This window comes from Micromesistius poutassou, assembly GCF_964030765.1.
Source record: "Micromesistius poutassou genome assembly, chromosome: 16".
NCBI classification, from domain to species: domain Eukaryota; kingdom Metazoa; phylum Chordata; class Actinopteri; order Gadiformes; family Gadidae; genus Micromesistius; species Micromesistius poutassou.
In genome coordinates this window covers 5,899,667-5,925,038 of record NC_140286.1, presented here as the reverse complement: position 1 = coordinate 5,925,038, position 25,372 = coordinate 5,899,667, and the positions used below count along the sequence as shown (strand labels likewise).

The following is a 25,372-nucleotide window of genomic DNA, read 5'->3' as shown; positions in this document are numbered from 1 at the left end:
TGAACCAATCCTTACTGGATCGCCATCGTATTTGCATAAGCATTTGCTTTTCACTTCACCTCTCATGTTTAATTTCAAACCACACACTATAACCACCGCTAGATGTCACTATAGTACTCCGACGTCCCACCGCTTTATGACAACCCACAGCTTTACGACAGCCCACCGCTTTACTACTCAGCATCGAAGTACGGCAAGTTTCGATGAAAACATTGGCTTGGTTGGGTTTGGTTTCATTTTCACACCCCTTCTTGTACAATCCTTATTTGACCGTAGAATATCACGGTAAACGCGTTGGCAGTGCCAATATGACAGTGCCAGTATGCTGTATTACACTGTCAAGTAAAATGACATGCTGTGAACTGAAATGAAACCTAACAGCCATCGATATTTGCCACCAGTGTGAAGGAATTTACGACTCGTGATTTCACTGCGATTTTGTCACCTCCGATCATAAAAGGTAACGCAAACATAATATAAGCAGTTACAATCATTACGTTATGTCATTACCTAGTTGAATCCAGAAACCCTACAAATGTGACGTTTCCAGAATCAAGCATTGATCAGCTTTGTGATGATGACACCATTTACGTTTTGGAAATCTGCTGTGTGGAAATCAAGTTCAAGTGGCCTCAAATTTCTTCATTAAATACCAAGTCGTGTATCCTGGTAATGCTTGATACTGTTTCGAATGATCATGCTTTGAAGCAGGCCCTGAAACCCATATCATGTTAAGCGATGTGCAGAATTACAATGCTTTTATGAGCTACATGACGTGATGGTCATGATGTCCATTGACCAGTATTTGCTTACAGTATATGCAACATTCTTCCCATTTTCATCTGATTGTCATGATGGTTATAATTATGATAAACAAGCTCTTTAAACTACTCTCCCCGTTGTCTTAACAAATAGCCTCATTGATCCTGCCCTAGTACATGTTTATTTTTCACTTTTACAAGTGGTGTAATAACCATATGCTATTAAAATATGTCATTGTATGGGCAGTGATGACCTTTAACCCTTTGCCACCAGCATGACGATATGTTGTGACTCATTGTTAACTGTTTGCCCATAGTTCAAACTAATCCTTCAACCCAAGATTGATGCCAGGAGCCACTAATCGGTAGTGACCGATGGACCACAGCCCAGTGGTAAAACAAAAGGTCCTGTCTTATTCCCTTCCCCTAACCATATCACTGTTTATAATGGGGCTTGTGCACCAGAATGCATCATGGGATTTTTTGTAGACGATACCCTTATTGAGAGGACTCATGTTGTAGTACTGTAAAATCCTAAATAAATGAAAATATACCATAAACTAGGCTAATGAATGTCACGTCTTGCATGATAAATGCTGTGGTGGTTTCAAACACAACAATGTCACCCCATAATGACAAATCAATTCAGGTATAATTACAACAACAACAAAAACACGATCACCAACACAATATGTAACATTGCAATGCTACAATACTTCCAAAATTGAGGTGGTCACTTCTATGGGATGTCATGATGCACAAGCCTTATGCAGCTTAAATTAGGTCACTTTTTATGAGGGAAGAGGGTGGAAATTAACTGAATACATAAATAAGCTGTCCCTATGTCTCAGATGTGATGTAAAGTAACATCTAGTTTATTTTTCGGCCACCGTAGGGGCATCCGATGGCGTCCCTGTCGGAGCAGCTGCACGAGGTGCGCATGCAGGCCGAGCTGTGTCTGTACTCCGGGGGTTCGGTGGTGGAGGTCCGCGCCGGCATCTACGCCATGGCCAACCTGCCCTTACCCCCCTGCTCCAAGTACTGCCTCATCTCCGCCGAGACCATGGTCATAGAGAACAGCTTCGGCAGCAACAGGAAGGAGGTGGGAGAAATTGTGTCACCCTAATGTATGTCACTTTAATGTATATGTGTCTGAAACCCGAAGAATCCATGCTAGGCTATTTATCATGTTAAAGGATTGTATTGCAATGGGATATTGTCGATGATAGTGTCGAAAACTAATTGAAATTAACTACGAGCTATACGCTATGATCCATACTGTTGTTTTGGGACTTGATACAGTATTGGGATGATAGTTATCTCACAATGACAACCAATTTTCTATGCTCCATCTTCGGTTTGTTATATTCATGTAATACCATTACATTTGTTTCTACACTACCATTTGTTTTTCCTGCATTGTTTTTTCCACTCATCTTTCTCTCTTTTTATCTCCCCCTTCTTGTACCCCTGCCAGACCCTGGCTTCCCTCCAGAGGCTTTCCACAGCACTGAATATCCTGGAAAAGTATGGCTGTAATCTGACCAATCCCAACCGGCCAAAGTACTGGAGGACAGTCAAGCACAACAACCCAGTGTTCAGGGCCACCGTCGATGCTATTCAGGTAACAGCTTGACACAGCGGGATTCACATGGCCGACCAACTTGTGTTCATTTCCACACTCTTGAATGTGTTGTCACCCTGCAGTGAGGTATTTTTACATCAGAAAGAATTTCACACATGAATGTTGCATAATCAGTGGTTGTTCCTCCTTCTGTACATGTATATTAGTCATTGTTTCAGTGTTCCTCTGCAGTCTCTTCAAGCCATCAGCAAACCACTTTGTTGGTTAAACTGATGTCCCACTGCTGCAACCACTATGGGTCCATATGAGATTTTTCATTCTTCAACCGATGACCAAATTATAAAAATAAAAGATTTTCAGCAAAAGTGATGGCTCAAGTAAAAAAATTGTAGTGCAGAAGAGATGACTACAGTAAACAAATTACTTTTCAATCCACAATTAGCACCTGATAGATGGCCCTGTGGGATCGTGTTCTCAAACCAATATGGTACTATAACCAAGTTATAAATAACCTAAATGTCAACTTTACCCCAAAGCTTTTCACTTCCATCAGGGATTTATTTCTGGTCATGTGACTTTATGTGCACGCAGATTGAAGTCAGTGTCATTACAGAGCACTCATAGTTTGAAATTTAATATCCATGCAATGGCTAAATGTCAAATTTGCAGCAAATGGTTTAACCTGGGCCTTTGGGAAATACAGGAAATTCAATTTTAATTACAAACACGCGTCTCTCACTTCCTGCTTTTGGTTCCTGCTTGCAGGGTGGCAGAGCAGTGCTATGTCTCTATGGATACTCCCACCAGCAGCTGGATGGGCTGAGCTTCCCCGAGGATGTGGTGGAACCGGACGTGGGACAGGTTGCCAGGGTAACCCTGGAAGTGATGAGCCTGAGGATGGAGCTGGACATGCTTATCAAGGTCGGTCTGTGTGCTTCTATGCAGTTGTGCAACATGCATGTCATTCCATGCATCCTGCATGTAATATTTTGAATGCTTGTTATTTCTGCGCTTTGAATACCGATACCAATAATTATTTATTTTTAATTGAAATATTAAAATGTTTACTAGTGTTTATTAGAACACTAGTTTTAATATTCAAACATGGTTGTTTTGCTTCTATTTAATGGGTGTTCTCACGTGCATTCTACCTCTGCTTCTTTATTGTATGTTGTTTTAGGAGGTTCATCCGCATCCTGAGTTCTATGAGAGGATTATTCCTACACTGAGACACAAGGTAGGAATCTACCCACCTGATCCTACTGAGTTCACCTGCAGTCATTGTTTTAGATAGATTGTTGTGAAGGAATGAAAGCATTCTGTTTATCAATTACTTTTATTTATACTTTTTAATTTGCATTACATGGATCATTAATTATGTTAAAAAAATATTTTAATTTGACAGGATGTAATGAATGCTCTTTATTATCATATTTTTCTTAATCTCTTGTTTTCTGCATTTTCTTAAGTCATATGATGTTCTTATTAGTGATGCAACAATCTAATATTGTGACTGATTTGTTATTTTATAATTCTTATCAATGGGATGTTTCAAATGTTCATCGTTCATCCATACATATGGTTGAGTTGGGGTCAATTATTTAGTTAGTGGGTATGTTGAGTTTGGTGGTGCGTTATTGACTTACGGGGTTGTTTATCTAGGAGGTAAATTATTGAGTTACGGCATTCATTTGAACTTAGGGGATGCTTAGAGTTAGGGCGTTAGGGCGTAGTTAGGGCGTAGGTTGTTGAGTTAGGGGGTACATTATGTAGTTAGGGGGTACATTATTGAGTTAGGGCATACATTGTTGAGTTAGGGGGTACATTATTGAGTCATGGGAGGACATTGTTGCGTCGGTCAATCTTCCTCAAATCTTCCTCCTCTCTGCTCTCTGTTCAGGACGTCGGCCTCAACACTGACGCCGTGGTCTTCTCCTCCCCCTCCTCCTCTTCCTCGTCCTCCTCCTCTTCCTCCCTGGGACCCCGGGACGGGGCAGCCAAGTCCCTGGGCTTCCCCCTCTACCAGCAGGACACCCAGGAGAGCCGGCCGGGACGCTCGCTCTCCACGGCCAAGCACAGCCCCAGGGCCTTCCAGCCCCTCACTCCCGGGCGCAACACCACCGCCAACGCCTCCACCTCCACCCACCAGGGCCCTGCCTCCCTCTCCTCCACCCGGCCCCCAGGTGGGGACACTGAACACACTTACAGCAGATATCGGGGGGGGGGGATTTTTCATTTGGACGGGCACAAGATTGTGCTGTTTCTTAATACTCTGAATGATATTGATATCGAACTGCAGTACAAAAAGTATCTCTCTCTCTCTCTCTCTCTCTCTCTCTCTCTCTCTCTCTCTCTCTCTCTCTCTCACTCTCTCCACCTCTCACTCTCTCCACCTCTCACTCTCTAACTCTCTCTCTAGCTCTCATGATTCATCTCTGTTTCGCTCTCTATCTCTCTTGCACTCTTCTTGCTGTCTCTCTCTCGCTGTCTCTATCTTTCTGTCACTCTCTCTCTCTGTCTGTCTCTCTCTGTCTTTCTCTGTCTCTCTCTCTCTGTGTGGGCATACCAATTATTATCAGTTTTTAGTGCCTTCCAAACTTAACATAATGCCTTCCAAAAAAAAATCTAGAGAACTGCACCATCTGTGGAATATTTGCTGTGGCGTTCCACTGCCCTGCCTGTGCCCAATGGCTGTGCACAGAATGCGACCGGCTGTACCACTCCTACCCGGAGAGAGCCAACCACCAGCGAAGCCCTGTCACATCGTCTTCGTCGTCTAAAAGCAGAAAGAGCAACAGGTAGGACATAGAAACAGCACAATGCCATGGATCTTTCTGCCGTTGCCACTAAGCACTCTTTCACATTTTAATTGTCAACTCGGATTTAGACTTTTTTTACATCATGGGATTTTTGGGAAATTAATTGGAAATGTCGATTCATGATTTATTGTGAAGAGAAAAGAGAAGATGATGTTGAATTGTATCCTAATCTCAAAATCCTATGTATTGAAATGGCACACAATCGCAATTTTTGGGGAGCAAATCAAAAAGGATTTCCCATTTGAAGAGTCATCTTTAATAGCACGTGAGCACTGTCTGAGTGCAGTAAATCTTGAGTACTGAAGATTTGTTTGTGGACAATTCCAAATGCATACACCTCTTCCAGCTCCTCTACCTGGCATTGCCACCACTGTACCAAAGTCAACTCCATCCGAGACGTGTTGTGTGAGACGTGTGAGCGTCCCCGCCTGGCCTCGTCGAGTACTGCAGCCGAGGAGTCTCAGCCCACCACCACCACAGGTCTGGAAACCCTCGGCATCGCTTCATGCATACATTTATCTTAATGTACAAACGTCCAGCTCATTAAGACATAAGGATGAAAGCTCCTTAGAGTGGGGTAATTGCATGTGTGTGTGTGCGTTCAATTGTTTTTAAACACACATACACATAGAAAGCTCCTGGTTTCTATGTGTATGTGTGTGTATGTCATGATGTGTGTGTCTCCCCCCCCCCCTCCTCTCCATAGAGTGGCAGTGTAAGAGCTGCACCATGGTGAACGCGGCGAGCAGCATCTTGTGTGAGGTTTGCGAACGGCCCCGACTGGCCACGAGACCCCCCGTCACTCCGACGCACCCCGCCGTCACCCCGCCCAGACCCCCAGCCCCGGTCCTGGGCATGCCCGGGGACCCCGACAACCAGGTCAGTGCCCCGGGGGTCCGGGACAGGACCTCTGTTGGTGTCTCATTCATATATATATCACATGACGGTGATCAGGGTAGGGGTGGGAAGCTTTCGGTGTTTCGTATTCTTGGGGTCGCAGTTCGATTTCAAAATTGATTCATGACTCAAAACGATTCACGATTCAAAAAATGGACTCTCGATTCGGTACAAGAGGGGTGCTGGTTTCAGGCTCTACTGAGTCGGGCCTCCATACGATAAGAGAGTAGCTGTGGCAAATGATGGCATGAAAGCAGTGTCAAGTGTGTATTTTTGAATTTTCCCCTTAGGATCAATAAAGTATTTATCTATCTATCTATCTATCTATCTAAGAGTATTTTGGTTATTATTTGTGAATAAGTTACATCACTTTGATAAAAAGTAAACACAAAAGCAAACCTAAGGCGATGGGAAAATGTTATAAAGTATAATCCTTTTAGATCCATTTTGGGCAGTTGTGAATGGATTGTCTTGTTGTCTTGTTGTCTTGTCGAGTTGTTTTTCACCCTCTGCTTGTTTTTTTGTTGCTCCAATTTGGTTTTATGTCAGTCTTCATATTTCTCATGGACTTCCTGTCTGTTTGTATTAAATACAAACAGACAGGAACTGCTACATTTTCCTCAGTGCCTTAATTTGAGTTAGGTACGTGTTTGAGAGCAATTCGATTTTTGCGGTAACTGCTCCAAGCGGGCTCATTGTAATGGCAACCTTTTGTCTTACTGAAAGTGTAAGTGAACTCCATGTTTCAGCTTCAATTTGAGCATGACACACGTTTTTTGGCTGAGAGCCCCAGCAAGGAGGGTTGAGGTGTTATTCCCATGGTTACGGCTCATTGCAACTGTGTGACATTTTTTTTCTAAGCTAGTCCTTGACAGTTGGCATTTCTATAAATCACTGCATCATTATAAAAAATCACCAAAATACACCACAATAACACTGTTTCATAACCCCTTGGTATCTCAGTGTCTGTCTTTCCTGTCCACCCTTTTCTCACAGTGGGTGTGCCAGTTCTGCACCTACCTCAACTACTCGCCCTCCACCGTCTGTGAGATGTGCGACCTGGCCCGCCCGGAGCCGGCGCCCATGCCCGTGAAGCTCCGCCCCCCCTCGCCCGTGCGCCGCGTCCCGGCCCTGCCGGTCAAACCCAAGAACCCGCCGCCCGAGGACCTGGAGCAGCGGCGGCAGCGGCTGCTACAGGAGGAGGGCCTCAGGCTGATCCAGCTCATCAGGGTGAGTATTCCCAGAATGTATCCGTACGACATCCGCGGTACACCCGGACACGTGCAGTGTCCGATCCCAGGAGTTTCTGGTTGTTTCCCGAAATGAAATGGCCGGATTCCTTTTGGAAAGAAAAATGGTGCATGTCATTTGTTTACCTCTGCTTGTTTGGCAGAGGAGAGGTGCGGCGGTTCATATTAACAATAGTGTGCTCTTTAATGGCTGTTCGACAATTTATCTTGAAGATGGCTTAAGTGTCTTAAGTGTTCATGTATTAACAGGATATTGCGCTAGACTTGAACACTGTAAACAGGACCAAGCTTCGGATGTGATGCAATTATGAGCTGCTCTGTAAACCTATAAAAGTAATTTTTCACTGTGTTCAGTAGTACATTTATGTGTGATTATTTACTAGTGTGGATTAGGGTTGATCAACTGTTGAGGTTGATCAACTGTGATTAGAACACACCTCTGTAGAGCGCCATCATAGTTTTTTTTCTTCTCTGGCTAATACAATACAAATATATACGTGTGTGTGTGTGTATATATGTGTATATATATATATATATATATATATGGGAGCTGATGACCAAATAATATATATAGTGCAATATCACTTCTTATTTGGTCTTTTATATTGCGTTGATGGACCACCCTGCCCAATGGGGAGGTGTGCATGCACCGATCAGGGCCCCGCTCACCTGTTGGTCCTAACCCACCTGTACCATGTGTTCAGGACGGGGAGAAACGGGACGTGAGCCCCGAGGAGGTGTACACAGGCATGAGGGTGGCCGGCGACACCAGCTCGCTGCCCTGCGAGTGGCTGAGGGACGAGCTCCCACTGCTGCTGGACCACATCTGTGAGCTGGTGGCCTCCTCCGTCCCACCAGGTAGCTCCGCCTCCCCAGGCAGCTCCGCCCCCAGCACCCAGCCCACCACAGAGCTCACTGTAAGTCACTCAACAGAGATGTTTTATTTATATATATATATATATATACTGTATGTATATATACTAGGGATGCACCGAAATTTCGGCCACCGAAAATTTTCGGCCAAAAATGGCCCAAAAGCGCATTTTCGGCCGAAACACTTTTATCACCGAAACAACACGGCCGAAACAGGAAATTGTGATGACGCAAACAAAAAGCGCGGCCAGCACACGCTTGTCTGGATAAGCGCCTCTGCGCCAACATGTCTGCGGTGTGGGCATATTTCCATATATCTGAAAAAGACCCACGGATCAGCTACAACCTTGTTTTCATCCAAACGAGCCGTCTTTAGTGACGGCTCGATGAGACAGCTTCTATGAGCTGTCGGCTATCAGTGAGTTTAGGGACCGTCCGCAAAGTGCCGACAGCTTCTATGAGCTGTCGGCTAGCATCCGAGCTTAGGGACCGTCTGCAAAGTGCAAAACGGAAAACGGTGTTGTTGTTTTTTCAGTGCTAAATAAATATTTTTATACTTTTAATAATTGTAATTGATTTATTCTTTGAATTGCAATGCCTTGATTTTAGTGAGGTTAGTACACAGTCATAGCTATAAATGCAATGGTAGGCCTACTAATAATTGGCATAATAATTTATTTCGGTGTTTCGGTTTTCAGTTTTCGGCCTTGGTTTCCTCATTTTCGGTTTTCGGTTTCGGCGAAGAATTTTCATTTCGGTGCATCCCTAATATATACTGTATGTATATATATATATATATATATAATATGTGTGTGTTAGGGTTGGGCACTGTAAACCAAATCAATTCTCAATTACCTTGATATTGATAGATATTATCGATATTGATATTGTGACAAAGAGCGACTGGTTGGTGTTTTCTAAAATATTTATACAAAGAGGTTTTTGATAAAAAGTCATCAGTAATGTCGATATAATGACTAAGTGTGTACAACAGCTGGCACCGGTACATTGAGTAATGACTTTACTTTACTGCCTCTGAAACCGGGAAAAGACAACACTTATGCCATATGAAGATGCTAAGTTATCGAAAAACTAAGACAAATAGTAGTCTCATTTTACGAATGAAATGCAGTCTTCTATGACCATATCGAGTCTATCACCATATCGAGTCTTCTATCACCATATCGATATACTGTAATATCAACATATTACCCAGCCCTAATATATGTGTATATTTCGATTTGTCAGTCAGGTTATTTGGCATCAAAACACAGCTTTATTTGCATTCAAGTGTATTCAGTTGAATTGTTACGTGGTTTTGTCGATTTTGACCGCCAGAAGGTGTATGTGTATAACTATCCAGACCAACGTCTCTTCTCTTGCTAGCAGAACGGACTGTGTGATCTGCTGACAGACGACAGCGGCGGCCCTGAGTCGGGCCCCACAGACGGAGGGGTGACTCTGCAGCTGTCCCGAGCGGAGGCCAAGCAGGCCTGGCTGACGGCGGGAGGCGACACCGAGCGGGCCGCCCGGCAGGCCCTCCGAGACCGCAGCCTCAAGGTAGGGGCAGGTGCGGCCGGGCCGTGCGGTGTCTGCACTGCACCGGTCTGGAGACGTCCCGTGCCAGCAGTCCCTCTGCGGGTAGAGCGCATACCATTAAGGCACAGTCCTGATCGCAGTGGCCTGGGTTCGATTCCTACCCATGGTCCTTTGATGCATGTCCTCCCCTCTATCTCCCATAGCTCCCCCTCGATCTCACTCTATAATAAAGAATACAATTAAAAAAAAGGGTTAGTCCTTCTGCATGGACGCTGTTACCTTGTAGAGCGCAGGATGTCATGCTTGAGCGTGAGCCGTCCACAAAACGGTGGAAATATACTAAATATTCACACTTAAAAGATTTCACATAATTCATGCAAATGATGGATGATTTGAACCCGCCAAATAATTTGTTTTTAATCACAAAAGACAATTAATAAACCAGGCCCATGAGTAAGAAAATACACACGTGTACAGTACGTTGTCTGTCTGAACACAGTCCCTCGGTCTCCTTCAGGTGAAAGAGCTGTGCTCGCTGGGCTTCGAGGACGAGCAGCTGTGCCACGAGGTGCTCCGGCAGAGCCGCGGGGAGCTGCGCGGCGCCCTGGCCCTCCTGCAGCGCCCCCTGCTGGAGCCGTTCCACCAGCGCATGTGGAGCGACAAGCCCGAGCAGCCCATAGACGTACGGCACCCGGACAAGCAGGTGCCTGGTTGGAAACTGTTGATTTGAATGTGTTTACATCGTCGTCCTCTGAAACAGATGGCAGTTGAGGAGACTTGCGCTCCTGCTCTCTTAAAGCTGCGGTGTGTAGGGTTTAGTGTCATCTAGTGGTGAGTTTTTAGATTGCAACCAACTGAGTTCCCCACAACAACCCTTCATACCGGACTTTCCATTTATGAAGGAGAAGCGAGGGTGGCCTGTACTGGTCTGTAAGGTGCCAGTATTGAGGAAAACGTTGTATAAAAGCTACTCGCTGTCAACAGCGAGTAGCTGAGAAGTGTCAAGTGAGGAGATTTATAAGTTGGCATTTGGTCTGTAAAGCTACAGGTCATAACTTACAAGTAAGATAGCGATTATGATTGTTTGAGCCATTTGTGGACTACTGTAGGAACATGGCGGTGCTACATCTAAGGTCATGAAAACACAACTGTTCTTATTTTCATGGGAGAATACACTTAGTTAAACACACTGATGAATATTATATTCCATTTCCGCCAAGTCCATTCTGCTACACTGAATTCTACACACTGCACCTTAAAATCCGACAAGCTCAGGTATATTCTAACACAAGAGAGTACTGCTTCATACACGTGTTGTGAAACAACAACCAGGATTATATCACACAAATCTATGAACCCTCTGATGTTAGTTCACAGCACGAGCCTCAAGCACACCTGCTTCACTATCTGCTTCACGTACGCCCCTAGTGAAGCGTATTGCGGAGGTGTTTATTTCTCCCACCTCCGCCACTTTTGACGCGTCTCTTTTCAGCTGATCAATTTCAAGGGGCCAGATGGTGCGTCCGTGTGGGATTATACATGCCCCTGTGTTTTTATCCATTTAAATACTAGACTTCTTCTCAAGAATCTCTAACAGATGTAAACTAACCCTAAATCGTTTCGGCACAAAATAAAGACAAGGCTACTTGTTTCTACACGATTACACGTGTTATATCTAATATTACATGTGTGATCTTAATACACTTGTGTGTTCTCTATATATCACATATGTAACATAGTGTACAAATACTATTATACATACTGTACAAACCATACTCTTCGTTTTATTATCCCCAATGTTCACCCATCACACATATCAAAAAGATATTATACACAGAATAAAAAATGCATACAAATATTTGTCAAATCTGTCAAATTGTGTACAGAAATAGTGCAGACACATTTCCATTACCGATCGAAGTGTGCCAAGCGCAACGTTTAGTACGTGAACGAGCCTTGTCCCTTTCCAGCGCACCTGCAGGAGGCTGCTGGCTGTGTACGACCTGCCCAGCTGGGGGCGCTGCGAGCTGGCACTGTCCCTGCTGCTGGAGAGCAACGCCACCTACTGCCTGGAGGACGTGGTGCAGGCGGTGCGCGAGTCCCACGACAGGGAGTTCATCAAGAGGGTCCTGGCCAAAGAGTGTCCCATCTGTCTGTCCATCTTTCCTCACAGCAAGGTACGGGGGACGCATGAACGCTACAAATGTGTTGAGCAGTTGACGCCTGATCCGTGGTGACTGATCTGAGCCGATGGCTGACATGCCTCTTCAATAGTCTGGGATTCGGCAAGAGAGAACGTGTGGCATCGTTGGTGTCTTTGCTGCTTGTACTTGGAGTGCTATATACAGTATATATATATATATATATTATTATTATTCTTTTTTTTAATACATTTTTATTCTTTTTTATTCTTTTTTTTATAATTGACTATAATCTCTAATATTGCTGAAATGTCACCTTTTATATTAGAAACGAAAATAAAAAATTATATATAATAATATAATATAAAAGAGCAAAATGTATATAAAAAATAAATATTGGACCTTTTTTTTTTACTTTCGCTTAGAAAGTAACCCTCTATTTGAAAATTATTGCTGACATTTCCCTTAAAAGTAAAAGTATAAAAGCAATCAGGGATGAGCTGAAATCCGCGAGTTAGCTTCCCTAACGCCTGCGTTCCTCCCCTCCCCCTCCGTCTCCCCCTCCGTCTCCAGATGCAGTCGCTGACGTCGTGCCAGTGCTCCGTGTGCTGCGGCTGCTTCCGCCAGCACTTCACCATCGTGGTGCGCGACAAGCACATCCGCGACATGGTGTGCCCTGTGTGCTGGGAGCCCGACATCAACGACCCAGAGCACCTCAACAGCTACTTCTCCACCCTGGACATCCAGGTAGCCCCGCCGGCAGCACCTCTCCCAGCCCGGCCCTCACAGGCCCCCGATCCGTGTGAAGCCAGGGCGCGAGGGGGGGTTATATTGTGGCGTCCTTTGTCACATTGTGTGAGATTTCGCCCCTCTCCGGTTATCTCGGTAACAGTGTTTAGCCCACTCTGGCTCGGCTGACTGGGGCGGCGTGCAGGGTTAAGGGAGGGTCGGTAGTACGATTCTTACTATCGACGCAGTACAAGCTGGCTAGTGTTTTTTATTTGTAAAATATACCAGTTAAACGATGTGATTTTATCGATCAAATCACTATCAATGAGCATTGACTAGAGATAGTGTCCAGGTTATTTTAAGCTACGAGCGAGTAGATATTTGACACATTGCAACTTTTACAATGATGGACGACAATCCCAAAGTGTGAAATAAGCATAACGTGTCACAGAGGGATGTCCTCCCCTGGGAATGTGATCCCGTTCATGGTGGTGTGGTTACTCTGGTCCGTAGCTGCGTGAATGTCTGGAGCCCGAGGTGTACGAGCTGTTCCACAAGAAACTGACAGAGCAGGCACTCATTAAGGATCCCAAGTTCCTCTGGTGTAGCCACGTGAGTAGGCAGCCCCCTCGCACACACGCACGCACACGCACGCACGCACACACATACACATACAAGCACACACACACATCCGAGCACACACATGCCTACACACAAACACACATGTACGCACACACACACTCGCGCACATGCACATGCACACCCAGGCACGCATGCTCATACACAAACACGGGCACAAACACTTACACTCACACACCAACCACACGCGTTCACGCACGCGTTCACGCACGCGTTCACACACCCACGCACACAACCTTACAGGGCTTTCGCAGAGATGTAACAGAAGTGTTGGAAAGTAAATGTGTCGCACATTAAGTTTATTATGGGGTGTGCATTATCACCTCTGTGGTAAAAGCCTTTTTTACCAGCTAAAGATGCACCCATTGGTATCCATGGAGCCCGCGTTCTGAGGCCCCTGCCTTTGTGCTCTGTGTCCCCAGTGTTCCTACGGCTTCATCTACGACGGGCACCAGCTCAAGGTCACATGCTTTCAGTGTCGCAAGAGCTTCTGTGCCCAGTGCAAAAAACCTGTAAGTGCTTCTTTTACCGAGGTTTCTAAGCATAACGCTTTGATCTGACAAGGTAGCAGTGACTAATGCCCGTGACCCATGTTTGGACCAATTGCACATCATGTGTAAGATCACATTATTAACTAACTCATAAATACATGATTCATAGTCAATTACAGTAATAAGCAAGCTATGATTGGTCGGTTCTGAATTGAATCTTTACTGCTTATCCAAAGGTCTGAAACTCTGATGATGATGATGATGATGATGATGATGATGATGATGTCTTCCCCCGGGGTGTCCACAGTGGGAGTCCCAACATGCCGGTCTGTCCTGTGAGCAGTACCAGTCCTGGAAGAGGGAGAACGACCCAGAGTATCAGAGACAGGGCCTGGCGGGATACCTCCGGGACAACGGAATCAGTTAGTTTCTCTCTCTCTCTCTCTCTCTCTCTCTCTCTCTAAAACCTGGCCATCTTTGTTTGTCTCCTGGAGCCGTGCGTCTCCTGGAGCCGTGCGTCCTATGTTCTCAGTAGAAGATATGGCCCCTCGGCCTTCCCTCATTTCCCCTCTGCCTCTCCCCAGCTTGCCCAAACTGTCGCTTCCAGTACGCTCTGTCCAAGGGCGGCTGCATGCACTTCTGCTGCTCCCAGTGCCGCTACCAGTTCTGCAGCGGCTGCAACAACCCCTTCCACACTGTAAGTAGAGGAGGTGGTGTTGGAGGTGGTGGCCAAACCATTTTGTTCGTTCCGTTTGGACAGTATATGAAGGCATTTTTGATTACAGCAATATTGGGAAATCGTATGACTGACACATGTGGGTCCTATGGCCAGTGTTCCACTGAGTACCACCGGCCACGAGACGTAGCTAGAGTTCTAGTGGTCATCACCTGCCATCTTAGAGCGGAATCTCGTGCTATAGATTTGTTGATGCAGAACATTTATTGTTTTATATTATTACGTTTTAATGTTTTGATGTCGATAGTAGTTTCACAATATTTATATACTATATCTATTAGTACCTGTTCAATTCTTATTATCTTCATTAGAACATGTTACCCATTCAAAAGTGCAGGTTGTCTTAATGTGAACAAATGTTGAGCATTTTCCTTCCCTTCCCTGTCCTATCTCGCCTCGGCCCCCTGTCTGTCTGGGGCCCCCAGACCTGTGCAGTGGACCAGTGCAGTGTGTCAGGGCTGCATGCCCATCACCCCAGGGACTGCCTCTTCTATCTACGAGACTGGGAGCCTAGCAGACTGCAGGCCCTGCTGCAGGTACACACACTCAGACACACACACAAACACACACTTTTTCCCCTTCATTGAATGTCTGTATTCCGGTGGATACCGTTCCGACATGTCACCTACGGCTCATGATATGCAGATTTTTTTTTTAACGCAGCTTAGCCTAATACTAAGCATCTCTAACCTGACCATCTCTCACTAACCATCTCTTACATGATGTGTACATCACGGACAGTCAACTCAATTCATATCCATTCTATTTGCATTGCCCTCAGAGCACAGCTCAGGTCCTGATATAAATAAAACAAACTCCAACAAGCTGTGTTTGCCCAGATAAAATGCCCGGTTTGTGACCCAAATCGAGCTGCCTCATTGGGCCTTAATGGCTGCAGTGTGCACACTGTACTCACTGCACAGCCCAGCGATAGACCCCTTCCTGCAGTCGGTCAACCTCTCCTCCCTGTGTCTCATGGGAGGAGCCTCCCACCAAAACCAAAGACTGGAGGTCAATACTTGTCAGACTGCAGCATCCTCCCAGCCCCACACGCCGTCGCCACGGCGCCCATCTCCCGTCTCCGGCGCTCCGACAGGAGGCATCTCAGCAGTGTGCGGGCTCCCTGCCACGCTCACCCGGAGGAGCCCATGTAGACAGTCGACTGACTCTAATACGACGTCCCTGGGGGGGGCATGTTCAGGGGGGAAGGGGTACAGCTGTTGTACTGCGGTGGAATATTAATGGGAAGATTAGTAGGGGAAAACACTTGAGAAAGTTGAGCCAAGTTTGATACCGTGAGGGTGTGGGGGCAGGGGGGGGGTTACTTGTATGACCTCAAAACTGTGGCTGGCTCTTCTCTCTAAAAGTTTTGTTGAAGTGTGTGTGTGTGTTTTCTTAGCGATAAAGTTGATGGAGTGGGTGAACACGACAAAAGGGGTGGGATTAAAAAGGGAAATGATGAATTGATAAAGTCATTAAATAGGAGACGTTTCGTTTCCAGAGAGGTGTGATGATTGATCAAAGTCGGGGGAAAGTCAACGATTGGTGACTTTATGCGGAAACGTTGCGGTGATTGGACGAATATGCAAGCTCGCGCAACTCTCCAGGGATTAGTTCAGGTCGTGATGTGAAACTCGAGGGAAATTTGGGATGATTGTACGTCGACATAAGGCGAGTGAGTAGACACAGTCAGCTTTGTTTCGTGACGGACACGAAATCCAATAGATAGTAGTTGGATATGTGTGCTCCGGGGTTGATTAATCATTTTGTAAACGCTGCACATTCCCACAACCTCGTTGTTTTTGTTTCCCTGCAGAACGGAGTGGCCTTCAACACTGACCCTCCACCTGGGACTCAGACAGGTACACACATACACACACACACACACACTCAACTAGTTATTTTGGAGGGTGTTTGCAACCGTAGTGTGAGTCCACCCTCTGGCTGTACATGAACACAGCAATGTGTGTGTTGGGTACAGGCGACACTCTCTCCAGGTGGTCCGAGGCCCACTGAACACGGGGGTCTAGGTAATCTCGGACCCAGCAGTCCTACCGTGATACAGCAGATCTTCTCAGGGGGAGATGGCTCAAAGCCTGGGCAGTAAACCAGAAATTGCCTTATTTCCTGCTTCGTTAGACAGATATATTCTGCTGAAGAACTAATTTGCGTGAGTGTATGAAGCTTTCGATAAGTGTATTTCCACACCGGCCAAATACACTTCGTTGATTTGAAACCTTTGTAGACATTTTCTTTTGCAGTTTACGTCTGCTGGCCAAGTTTGTGTTCACTGTTAATAGCCAATTACACGCTTACAGATCCCCGCCTCCAGCAACCTGATTGGTGGAAGCTAATTTGAAGCGAATGAAAGTGAAACGCTCCGTTCACCCATATTTGAGCTTGTCTGCCATCAGATTTGAGATAAAATGAATATCTGAAGTCATGTTTTTTGAGACCAGGATCAGGGTCACATGATACAGTTTCCCTTCACTGTACGTTGAATCTCTCGTGTTTTTAACTCTGAAGACGAGAAAATGCAATGAAACACTCTCTCTTTCTCTAACTCACAGCGTTGTTTAAATCAGTCTCCCGGTGTCTCCTTGTGTCTCCTGATATCTCCTGATATCTCCTGATATCTCCTGATATCTCCTGATATCTCCGGGTGTCTCCTGGTGTCTCCGGATATCTCTTGGTGTCTCCTGGTATCTCCCGGTGTCTCCTTGTGTCTCCTGATATCTCTTGGTGTCTCCTGATATCTCCCGGTGTCTCCCGGTGTCTCCTGGTGTCTCCTGATATCTCCCGGTGTCTCCCGGTGTCTCCTGGTGTCTCCTGATATCTCCCGGTGTCTCCTGGTGTCTCCTGATATCTCCCCGGTGTCTCCGGGTGTCTCCAGGTCTGTGCGGCGTGATCGAGCAGAAGGACGAGGCGGCGCAGCAGTCGGACGCGGCCTGCGGAGCCCAGACCCAGCCTGGCCACGCCGGACTCTGCGAGTACGTTACCGAGACACTCACACAACACAGCTTACGACCTGACCGTGAGGTCATCAGGTGGAAGGGTATGGGTACATGGAGCTCTATTCATCAGCTCGCTCCTTGGGGGGGACATTCGAAACGTCTGATTGGCTGAGGGTTGTCTCACTGAAAATGCCTTGCAACAGAGACCGGTAATACCAGGTGTGTGTTCTTGTGTGGCTGGACGGGTGGGTGGGTGGGTGGGTGGCTGGGGGTTCGCGCGTGTGTGGGCAAGTGGTCTGTCGGGTGTGTGTGTGTGTGTGTGTGTGTGTGTGTGTGTGCGTGTGCGTGTGTGCGCGGGTTAGGGTTCTCTCTGTCTGGGCTGTAACGCCTCGGTGTGCGGATGTGTGGAGGTCCGTCAGGCCTCTGAGTGAGAGAGTGTGTGTGTGTGTGTGTGGGGGGGGGGGGGGGGGGGGGGTTTGTTGACAAGATTGCAAAGGATAAGCTCTCAGACAATCAAATGAAACGGTCTGATGATCCTAGTGCTGCCGGCTCCACTCTCTCGTCAATTTGTGCGCTCCACTACCGTGTTGATGGATTTCAACCCAAACATATTTGAGGCTATTTTAACATCTCACGGTAATAGCAACAAGGGGGAAACAAGTAGCATAACGCCCATTCCTCCGACAAAACACTCACCACGGCTGCCGAGAGAACCAATCACAGGACTCCACCCCCCCCCCCCTCCCCCCCGGAGCGCCCGCCATCGAACCATCGTCTGCCGCGACGGTAACCATGTTTAACCACGTCTGTCCGTCCGTCCGTCCGTCCGTCCGTCCCCCACACCACAGGAAGCACTACCGGGAGTACCTAGTGAGCCTGATCAACGGCTACTCCATCGACCCGGCGCCGCTCTTCAACGCCAACGAGCTGGGGCTGGCCTGCCGGCGCTACCAGGTGGAAGACACGCGCGGCGAGGGCGAGGACGACTTCGGCTACTACAACCGCCTGCTGGAGGTAAGCCCTGTTGATGTCGGAACTGAGCTGAACCGAGTGGGGTCGCCATGACATCGTCTGAGCCGTGAGACTGTGAGTACGGGATCGGCGATCTGTCATCCAGATTAGCGCCTGTGTGTGTTCCAGACGGGGGAATAGTGGGTGTACTGCTGTTCATTTCATCGAAAGTGTACAAGCCGCCTTTGTTGTGCGGGGATTACAGTGTATAGGCCTGTTTGCATACTTTAAAAGCGTTCGGTCCTGTAAGGTGTCAGCATTCCGGACCCCGGACCCAAGCTCCAGTGTGGGGCGGCAGTAGCTCAGGAGGTAGAGCGGGTTGCCTGGTAACTGCAAGGTTGCTAGTTCGATCCCCGGCTTGAGTGTCGAGGTGTCCCTGAGCAAGGCGCCTAACCCTAAATGCTCCCGACGGGCCGTCGGTGTGTGAATATGTGCATGAACGGGTGAATGTTAGGCAATATTTCAAAGCGCTTGGATAAAAGCATTATATAAATGCAGTCCATTTACGTGTGCACGCTGTAATTCTACACAAGAGACATGGCTCTCTAGAACTGTTGGTCATATGGAGCCTCATATGTTAAGTGTGTTCACCAAACTCTCCTCCCCCCCACCCCCCTGCAGAAACTGATGCACGAGGTTCCACTGGGGGACAAGGTTCCACGTAACAAGTGAGGGCGCGGCAGCGCCGTCCCTAACACCTCTGCCTCGTCGCCATCGCTCCATGTTCCATGTCCCCCCCCCCCATCGGACCTGACAACAGCGGACAGTTTAACACACAGCGTACAAGACACTGATGAATCGGAGACGGCGCCGTGTTTTCCCTGGGCGGCGTTCGTGACCTCGTGGCGTTCCTCCAAGGTCGGCACAATTAACAGGGCTGGAAGGTTCCTCTGGGACCAGCGAGGAGGTGGACGGGGATGGAAGTCGGAGTACAACTACTACAAAGTATGATCCCCGTGCTAAATGGATGGGGAGGTTTACACAGCGTAAAGCTGTTGGTTTAACATTGAATGGAGAAATGTATTCTCTCGTACATTGGATAGACTGTCCTCTGCTTAATCGGATGTTTGAAGGGGGGGTGTAATGTGTGAAGTTTCTTGGTTTTTCAAAGTACAGACGTGTACTCCGCATCCAGGACTAATGAGAGTAAAAGCGATAGTGAGACTACCCATTTGAGCAAAGCTGAGCCTAATGAGGGTGCTTTGAAAAACAAAATGGATACATTTCCAGGAAAAGGACTTGGAGGTGTTTGTTAAGATGCCACAGCTTGTATCTTAACTGTGAGTATAAGATGAGTGTACGTTTAGGTATGATAAAGGTACAATATAGGCAAACCTTGACTTTGAAAGACATTGGAATCCGTGCACACACACGGCAATTACTTTCTCAAAAGCAATATAACACGGTGGCTTTTGGGCATTTCATTACAGGTGTGGATGTTGAGAAAAACAAACTGACCAATAAAAATGAAGCAGTCAACAATCAAATTAAAGTCCTTTTCGGTTTTTCTCCAACAGGAATGGGAAACAGCGAGTGTAATGCTTAGTTTGAACTGGCTCACTGCACACGCTGCATTGACATCAGTTTGTAATGTAAAAGATGCAAAAGTGCATCATGCAGAAAAGAGATGCACATTGTAAAAAAGAGTTGTCGCTTTGGATAAGTCACACAACAAACATGCACCATGGAATAATGGTTAAGTAATTTTCATGCAATATTGTCTAATGTGTATGTCGAGTACAATGTGCTCGTGAAACGTTATTATATTAAGCTGAGAACATCTGCCACTTTCTCCTCCCAAATTAACGGGAAGCAAACGTGAAAATTAAAAAGGTTTCTTTATGGTTCTTCAGTGTGATGGTCAATCATCAAACTCGGTCATCACATGATTTAAATTCATATTTTGTGGTGTGCTGCTCTATCATCAATGGTTGTTCTGCTTTGTAAATAAGTCAGATCTAGACAGACTGTTTGTTTGCTTGTGTGCATGTGCCGTCTTACATAAACCGCCACGATTCACAAATGTATGCCATATCTATAGTTCATATTTATTTGCTAGTAGGACAATGGAAAATTTGTTTTTCTGTGGATTTTTTTTAACTGCTTTTGGTGACATTCAGAGAGAACCTGAACGGAACAGAAGAGTGCTTGACTGTGCCTAAAGTGTCGCTTATGCAGAAGAGATTGTGAGTTTCAAGAATCATTGCTTTTACGAATGACAATTAATTGGATTCTGCCTTTTTGGGAGCATTAATAAAATGCTTTGGAAAACCGACTTGTAAATGAAAGCGACACCACAGAGAGAATGTACCTATTTTTTGACAGCTCTTCAATCCAATAAATCACCTGTCCGGTCATTGTGTTTTTGTGTTTGGCTCTTCATAGCGGTGCTATTTTCGAGTGCTTGGTCATGATCAAATTGGCCTCTCAACAATTATTCTAATGATGCTGGTAGTTTTGGAAAGGCGTGCACCCATTTATGGACCAAATGCACTCAATGAAGGAAACTATTCCTTTAACAACCACTAAAGAAAGCCAACGCAATGTTCTCCTAATGGCTTCTTGCTATACCAAGTTACAAGTTAAATATGGTCAGTCTTCTCTTCAGTAGAACTTGCGTCACCATTTTTTGCCGTTCACGTTAATCCCTACAGAAATTAAGTCCATGGGGAAAATATTTTCACTGATGCTTCATGAGAGAGATGCACATGTTTCATGTGCTTATTAGTTCAGATGATTGCCTGGTTCGATGGTAGTGATGACTTATTGCAATCAAACACCAACACATCTCATTATTTCTATTTTGCATTACAGCACCATGGCCTTCCTTATTTCTTCCGTTGTTTTTGCTAACATCGTCACTCTCTCTCTCTGTCTCTAAGTCTGTCTCTCTGTCTGTCAGCCATTGACATCTTTTTGACTGCACCTCTCCTCCTTCATCATGCATATTCTGGAATCCCCATCTGAAAAGTTGGACCATTGCCTCATTGGTCCCGGATTTACGTTCTCCGTTGGTCCTACTACACCCACAGGATCAATGGTAATCCAACTGTAATACATGTTTCAGTAATGTAAAGAAAACAACAAAAACACAAAACAGCACCAAAATAAGTGAATTATACCATCCTGTAGTACAGCCAACGGGCCCTCGTGCCAGGTTCACTAGTTAATCTCTCTCTCCCAGTAAATGTCAGTTCACCCGAGTGACGTCTAGCGCCAAGCTGTCTCTCCCGCTAACTCGAGGGTAATGACTCACTCACCGGGCACGCTATCTCATCAAGTGTCTCTCGACGCTAATGACAGACAGCTTGCCTGGTTAGAGAGGGTTAGGTACAGCCCTCAGCAGAACGACAGCAAGCGGCGCAGCCTGCCAAGCACAGACGTAGACGGCGACAGACAGCTCAATATGCAGAGAGTTGAGTGTAGGCAGGATAAAGATGGCCGGAACCCCAGAAGAACGTGAGGCACCAGGATGACTGTTGCTATATTTACCGCCCTGTTTAAGGGTAGAGGACGCTTATGATGGTGGAACGGTTCATCAGTTATTCAGTTTCGAGACAAGGCAATTGATTTTGAATGCCACATTTTATTAATAACTGTGCACTGTCATTAAACATGGTTAGACATGCAGTTGAAATGTTACTGTTATGATGCTCTGGACAAAAGTGTCCACCATTGGCATGCCTTACACAGTATGTCTTACACAGAAAGAAAAAGTATATTGACGTTAGATATTTGAATTTACCTGTTGATTGAATTGATCCGATTGTGTTTAAAGATGACGTACTGAACATTAATTCTGTGTGTGTGTGTGTGTGCATGCGTTTGTTTGCATGTTGGCAGTCTTTAGAAAATGCACAGTTGCTAAGCAACCATGTGTTATTGATGACAGCTTCAGCCAGGATTGTTGTTCCCTTTGCACTATAACCGTTTGATTCTTCCTTTCAACCTTTCTCCCAACAGAACCCCCCCACCCCTCACTCGCCATTCATCTCCCCTTTTTCAATGTGCTTAGGTATTTCTTCCTATTTGCCACTCTATCCATCCAGCCATCACTCATACCTCCATACACCAATATAGATGCATGTATTCATACATACATACTCACACACCTACATACAAATACATTCATACTAAAATACATACATACATACGTACGTATTTTTTAATGTTTAATTTGGCTCTGTTATATTTATTCATATGGTTTTCTTTTTAGGGTTCATAATTTTTATTCTAATGTTTATTTTACAACTGTAAGCCTATAGGAAACTGGAGAGGAGCAGGCCCAAGAATTCCAATGAACCTGTAATTGTACTTGTTATACATGCCAAATAGAAACTATGTCCATCTATCGTTCTATCTACGTACATGCATGCAACACACACACACACACACACACACACACACACACACACACACACACATACACATACACGGACAGATACACACCCAACAATAATAAAGTGCATTGCCATCCATGCTGTGAGTGAGCTGCTGTCTCTGATCCAGACAGGCAGTGTAAGATGTCCTAGGAGGGCTTTACAACACAGCTGATGAAGGCTGCATGTGTGTGCTGCTGAGTGAAGGCCCATTAATATTTCATGCACAGCAAACAAAAGGGCTTCGACTGAAGAAGGGGACGCCTCCATCAATAATTAATTCATTCTTGAGTTCATTCATTCATTCATTCATGCTTTGGTGCTATTTCAAATCCCCTGTTAAAATGTGATCTGTGATCCATCATGTATTACATCCTGCTTAAAGCTGCATTCAGCAAATTTAGCTTGACACACTTTGCTTTGATGCAATTGTGTTTTTGATTCGTTTTCTAGTCTCATGGATCTCATGTATTTCTTTGACTACAGGCCGTTGCTGTAGATCAGAATGCATAAGAACTGTGAGACTAAATCAAATCACAATTTCATCATGTAAGAGTAGGATGGGCAAAAATTGCTGATTGCAGCTTAAGTTAAGTTACATTTCAGCAAGGTATCCGTCAAACGCTGAAGCCAGCTTAACTGCACTAATCGTTGTAGCTTTAGTCTCTGCTTTGCTTACAGTAAGGAAAATAGGAAAACTGTATTGATGGACTGGGACAAACACATTTTTCTACATTTCTGAAAGATTGTCACTCACATTAAAGATGCTGTAGGTAAGATTCAGGAGCTAATATTTTAGTGTCATCTGTTAGCAATCCCACAGCCACCTTTCAGCTTTTAGTGAGTGAAATGCTCTGTGAGAATATCTGTTCTGGTCAACTGCGCCTACCTCTGTCTGAGACAATTTAGATTTCAAACCGCTCCCTGCTCATTTCAGACCAATCTGGACATGTCATCCCTGATTGGTCAGGGGAATCCATCTTGCCTTTCAAGCACGTGGGCATGAATCCAAAACCCTTCAAAAGCTTTCAAAAAGCCCAGCCTGAGCGCGGCAATCCTTTCCTTGTGGGACACGCGTTGGAGCTCAACCTAGCACTGAGTTAACACCAAGGCACTGAGACTCTTCAAGATCCAGTGCCAAGCTGGGAGGAGCCTATTCATTTTGCGTCGCCCAGAGTTTAAATATGTTCAACGTTTGTGTGACCTTTTTGTGACACTCGGTGCTGACCAATCGCATTCTGACGCGAAATTGTGTCTGACCAATCCTACATCTGCTGAGCAGCCTCACAGCGGCAGACGACGTAGGATCTGAGTGTTACTTCAGTCCAAAGCCGCTCTAGGACTCTTAAGGTCTGTGCCGGTGCCCCCAAGTGAGTATAGTAAATGACACGCTATGATGTGTATGGTCTACTGGCAAACACTCTTGAGTCCAAAGGAACTTAGTAATCTGAGACGGATGCGACCCCACTCAACCCACGGCGGTGCTGCTAATAGATGTCACAGACCTCTAGACTGTAGTAGTACGAGATGCCTTTCTCTCTCTGTTGCTTCCACTTGTGCTCTCTCTCTCTCTCTCTCTCTCTCTCTCTCTCTCTCTCTCTCTCTCTCTCTCTCTCTCTCTTCCACTCCATCTCCCTTGGTACATTTCTTTGAATGTCCCAAATTGTATTTCTCTGTAGGTTTGTGTGTGTGTGTGTACACACACACACACACACACACACACACACACACACACACACACACACACACACACACACACACGCACACACATTTCAAAGCACTACCTGGCCTCCCAGTCATCTGAGTTCTGAACCATGGTGGGTGATGGGGTCACAGCCCACATGTAAACACATGGAGCTCCTTGGAGCTCCACATGGAGTGTGTTTTTAAATGCAATATGTTACTTTTGAATCATGAAATCATGGTGAAAATGAACACTTTTGGGAGCAGTGCATTCAGTGTGTGGACTGCTGGTTGGTGACGTCATGGGGGAGGGGCTTAAGGTCAAGGTCAAAATCACAAATCAACTTGGATGGTGAGGGAGGGGAGGATGATGTCAGAGGTCAAAGGGGTAACATGTCTCGTCAACCAAATGTTGACGCTATACTTATATTATGTATATATATATATATATATATATATATATATATATATACACTGCCATCTCATGTCTCATGTTTGTGTCAAACAGAGGTCCTTGTCCCCATGTGTGTGTTTGTGTTACATCTGTCTGTGTTCTTTTTCACCAGGTAAGTAAGGTTCTCCACACGGGAGAACACACGGCGAAGGGCGAGCACACACACGCACACACACACACACACACACACACACACACACACACACACCCCCACACACACACACACACACACACACACACACACACACACACCTTAATGGCTGCAGTAATGAGAAACGACTGTCGTATTCACTCCATCCCACTGGGGCCCCTGCGTGCGGGCGCTGCGGAGCGACTGTAGAGGAGCTGTCCGCGGTGCTGAAACCAGCTCCGACCCGCTTGTCCAGCGCTTCTTCTCCATTTCGGCGATGGGCGGCTCGTCCTTCAGCTGT

The 25,372-nt window shown here is 45.8% G+C and overlaps 1 protein-coding gene across 2 annotated transcripts; it reads left to right on the top strand.

Annotated features, from left to right (window-relative positions):
• The first annotated feature begins 232 nt into the window (after nt 1–232).
• On the top strand, nt 233–20,771 carry rnf31 (ring finger protein 31). Of its 2 annotated transcripts, none has more exons than XM_084480975.1 (25): nt 233–460; nt 1,079–1,166; nt 1,657–1,863; nt 2,239–2,385; nt 3,112–3,267; nt 3,527–3,583; nt 4,247–4,529; nt 4,976–5,144; nt 5,512–5,645; nt 5,872–6,044; nt 7,059–7,292; nt 8,017–8,229; nt 9,575–9,745; nt 10,242–10,427; nt 11,695–11,901; nt 12,439–12,612; nt 13,108–13,206; nt 13,656–13,745; nt 14,032–14,146; nt 14,309–14,421; nt 14,886–14,996; nt 16,277–16,322; nt 17,354–17,450; nt 18,263–18,428; nt 19,047–20,771. In XM_084480975.1, exons 2-25 carry the CDS (start codon nt 1,137–1,139, stop codon nt 19,095–19,097), a joined length of 3,429 nt encoding a protein of 1,142 aa, XP_084337101.1. In that variant the 5' UTR covers nt 233–460; nt 1,079–1,136; the 3' UTR covers nt 19,098–20,771. The 2 variants fall into 2 exon arrangements, with proteins under 2 accessions (XP_084337101.1, XP_084337100.1); XM_084480974.1 differs by having other exon boundaries at nt 9,572–9,745.
• The last annotated feature ends 4,601 nt before the right edge of the window (nt 20,772–25,372 follow it).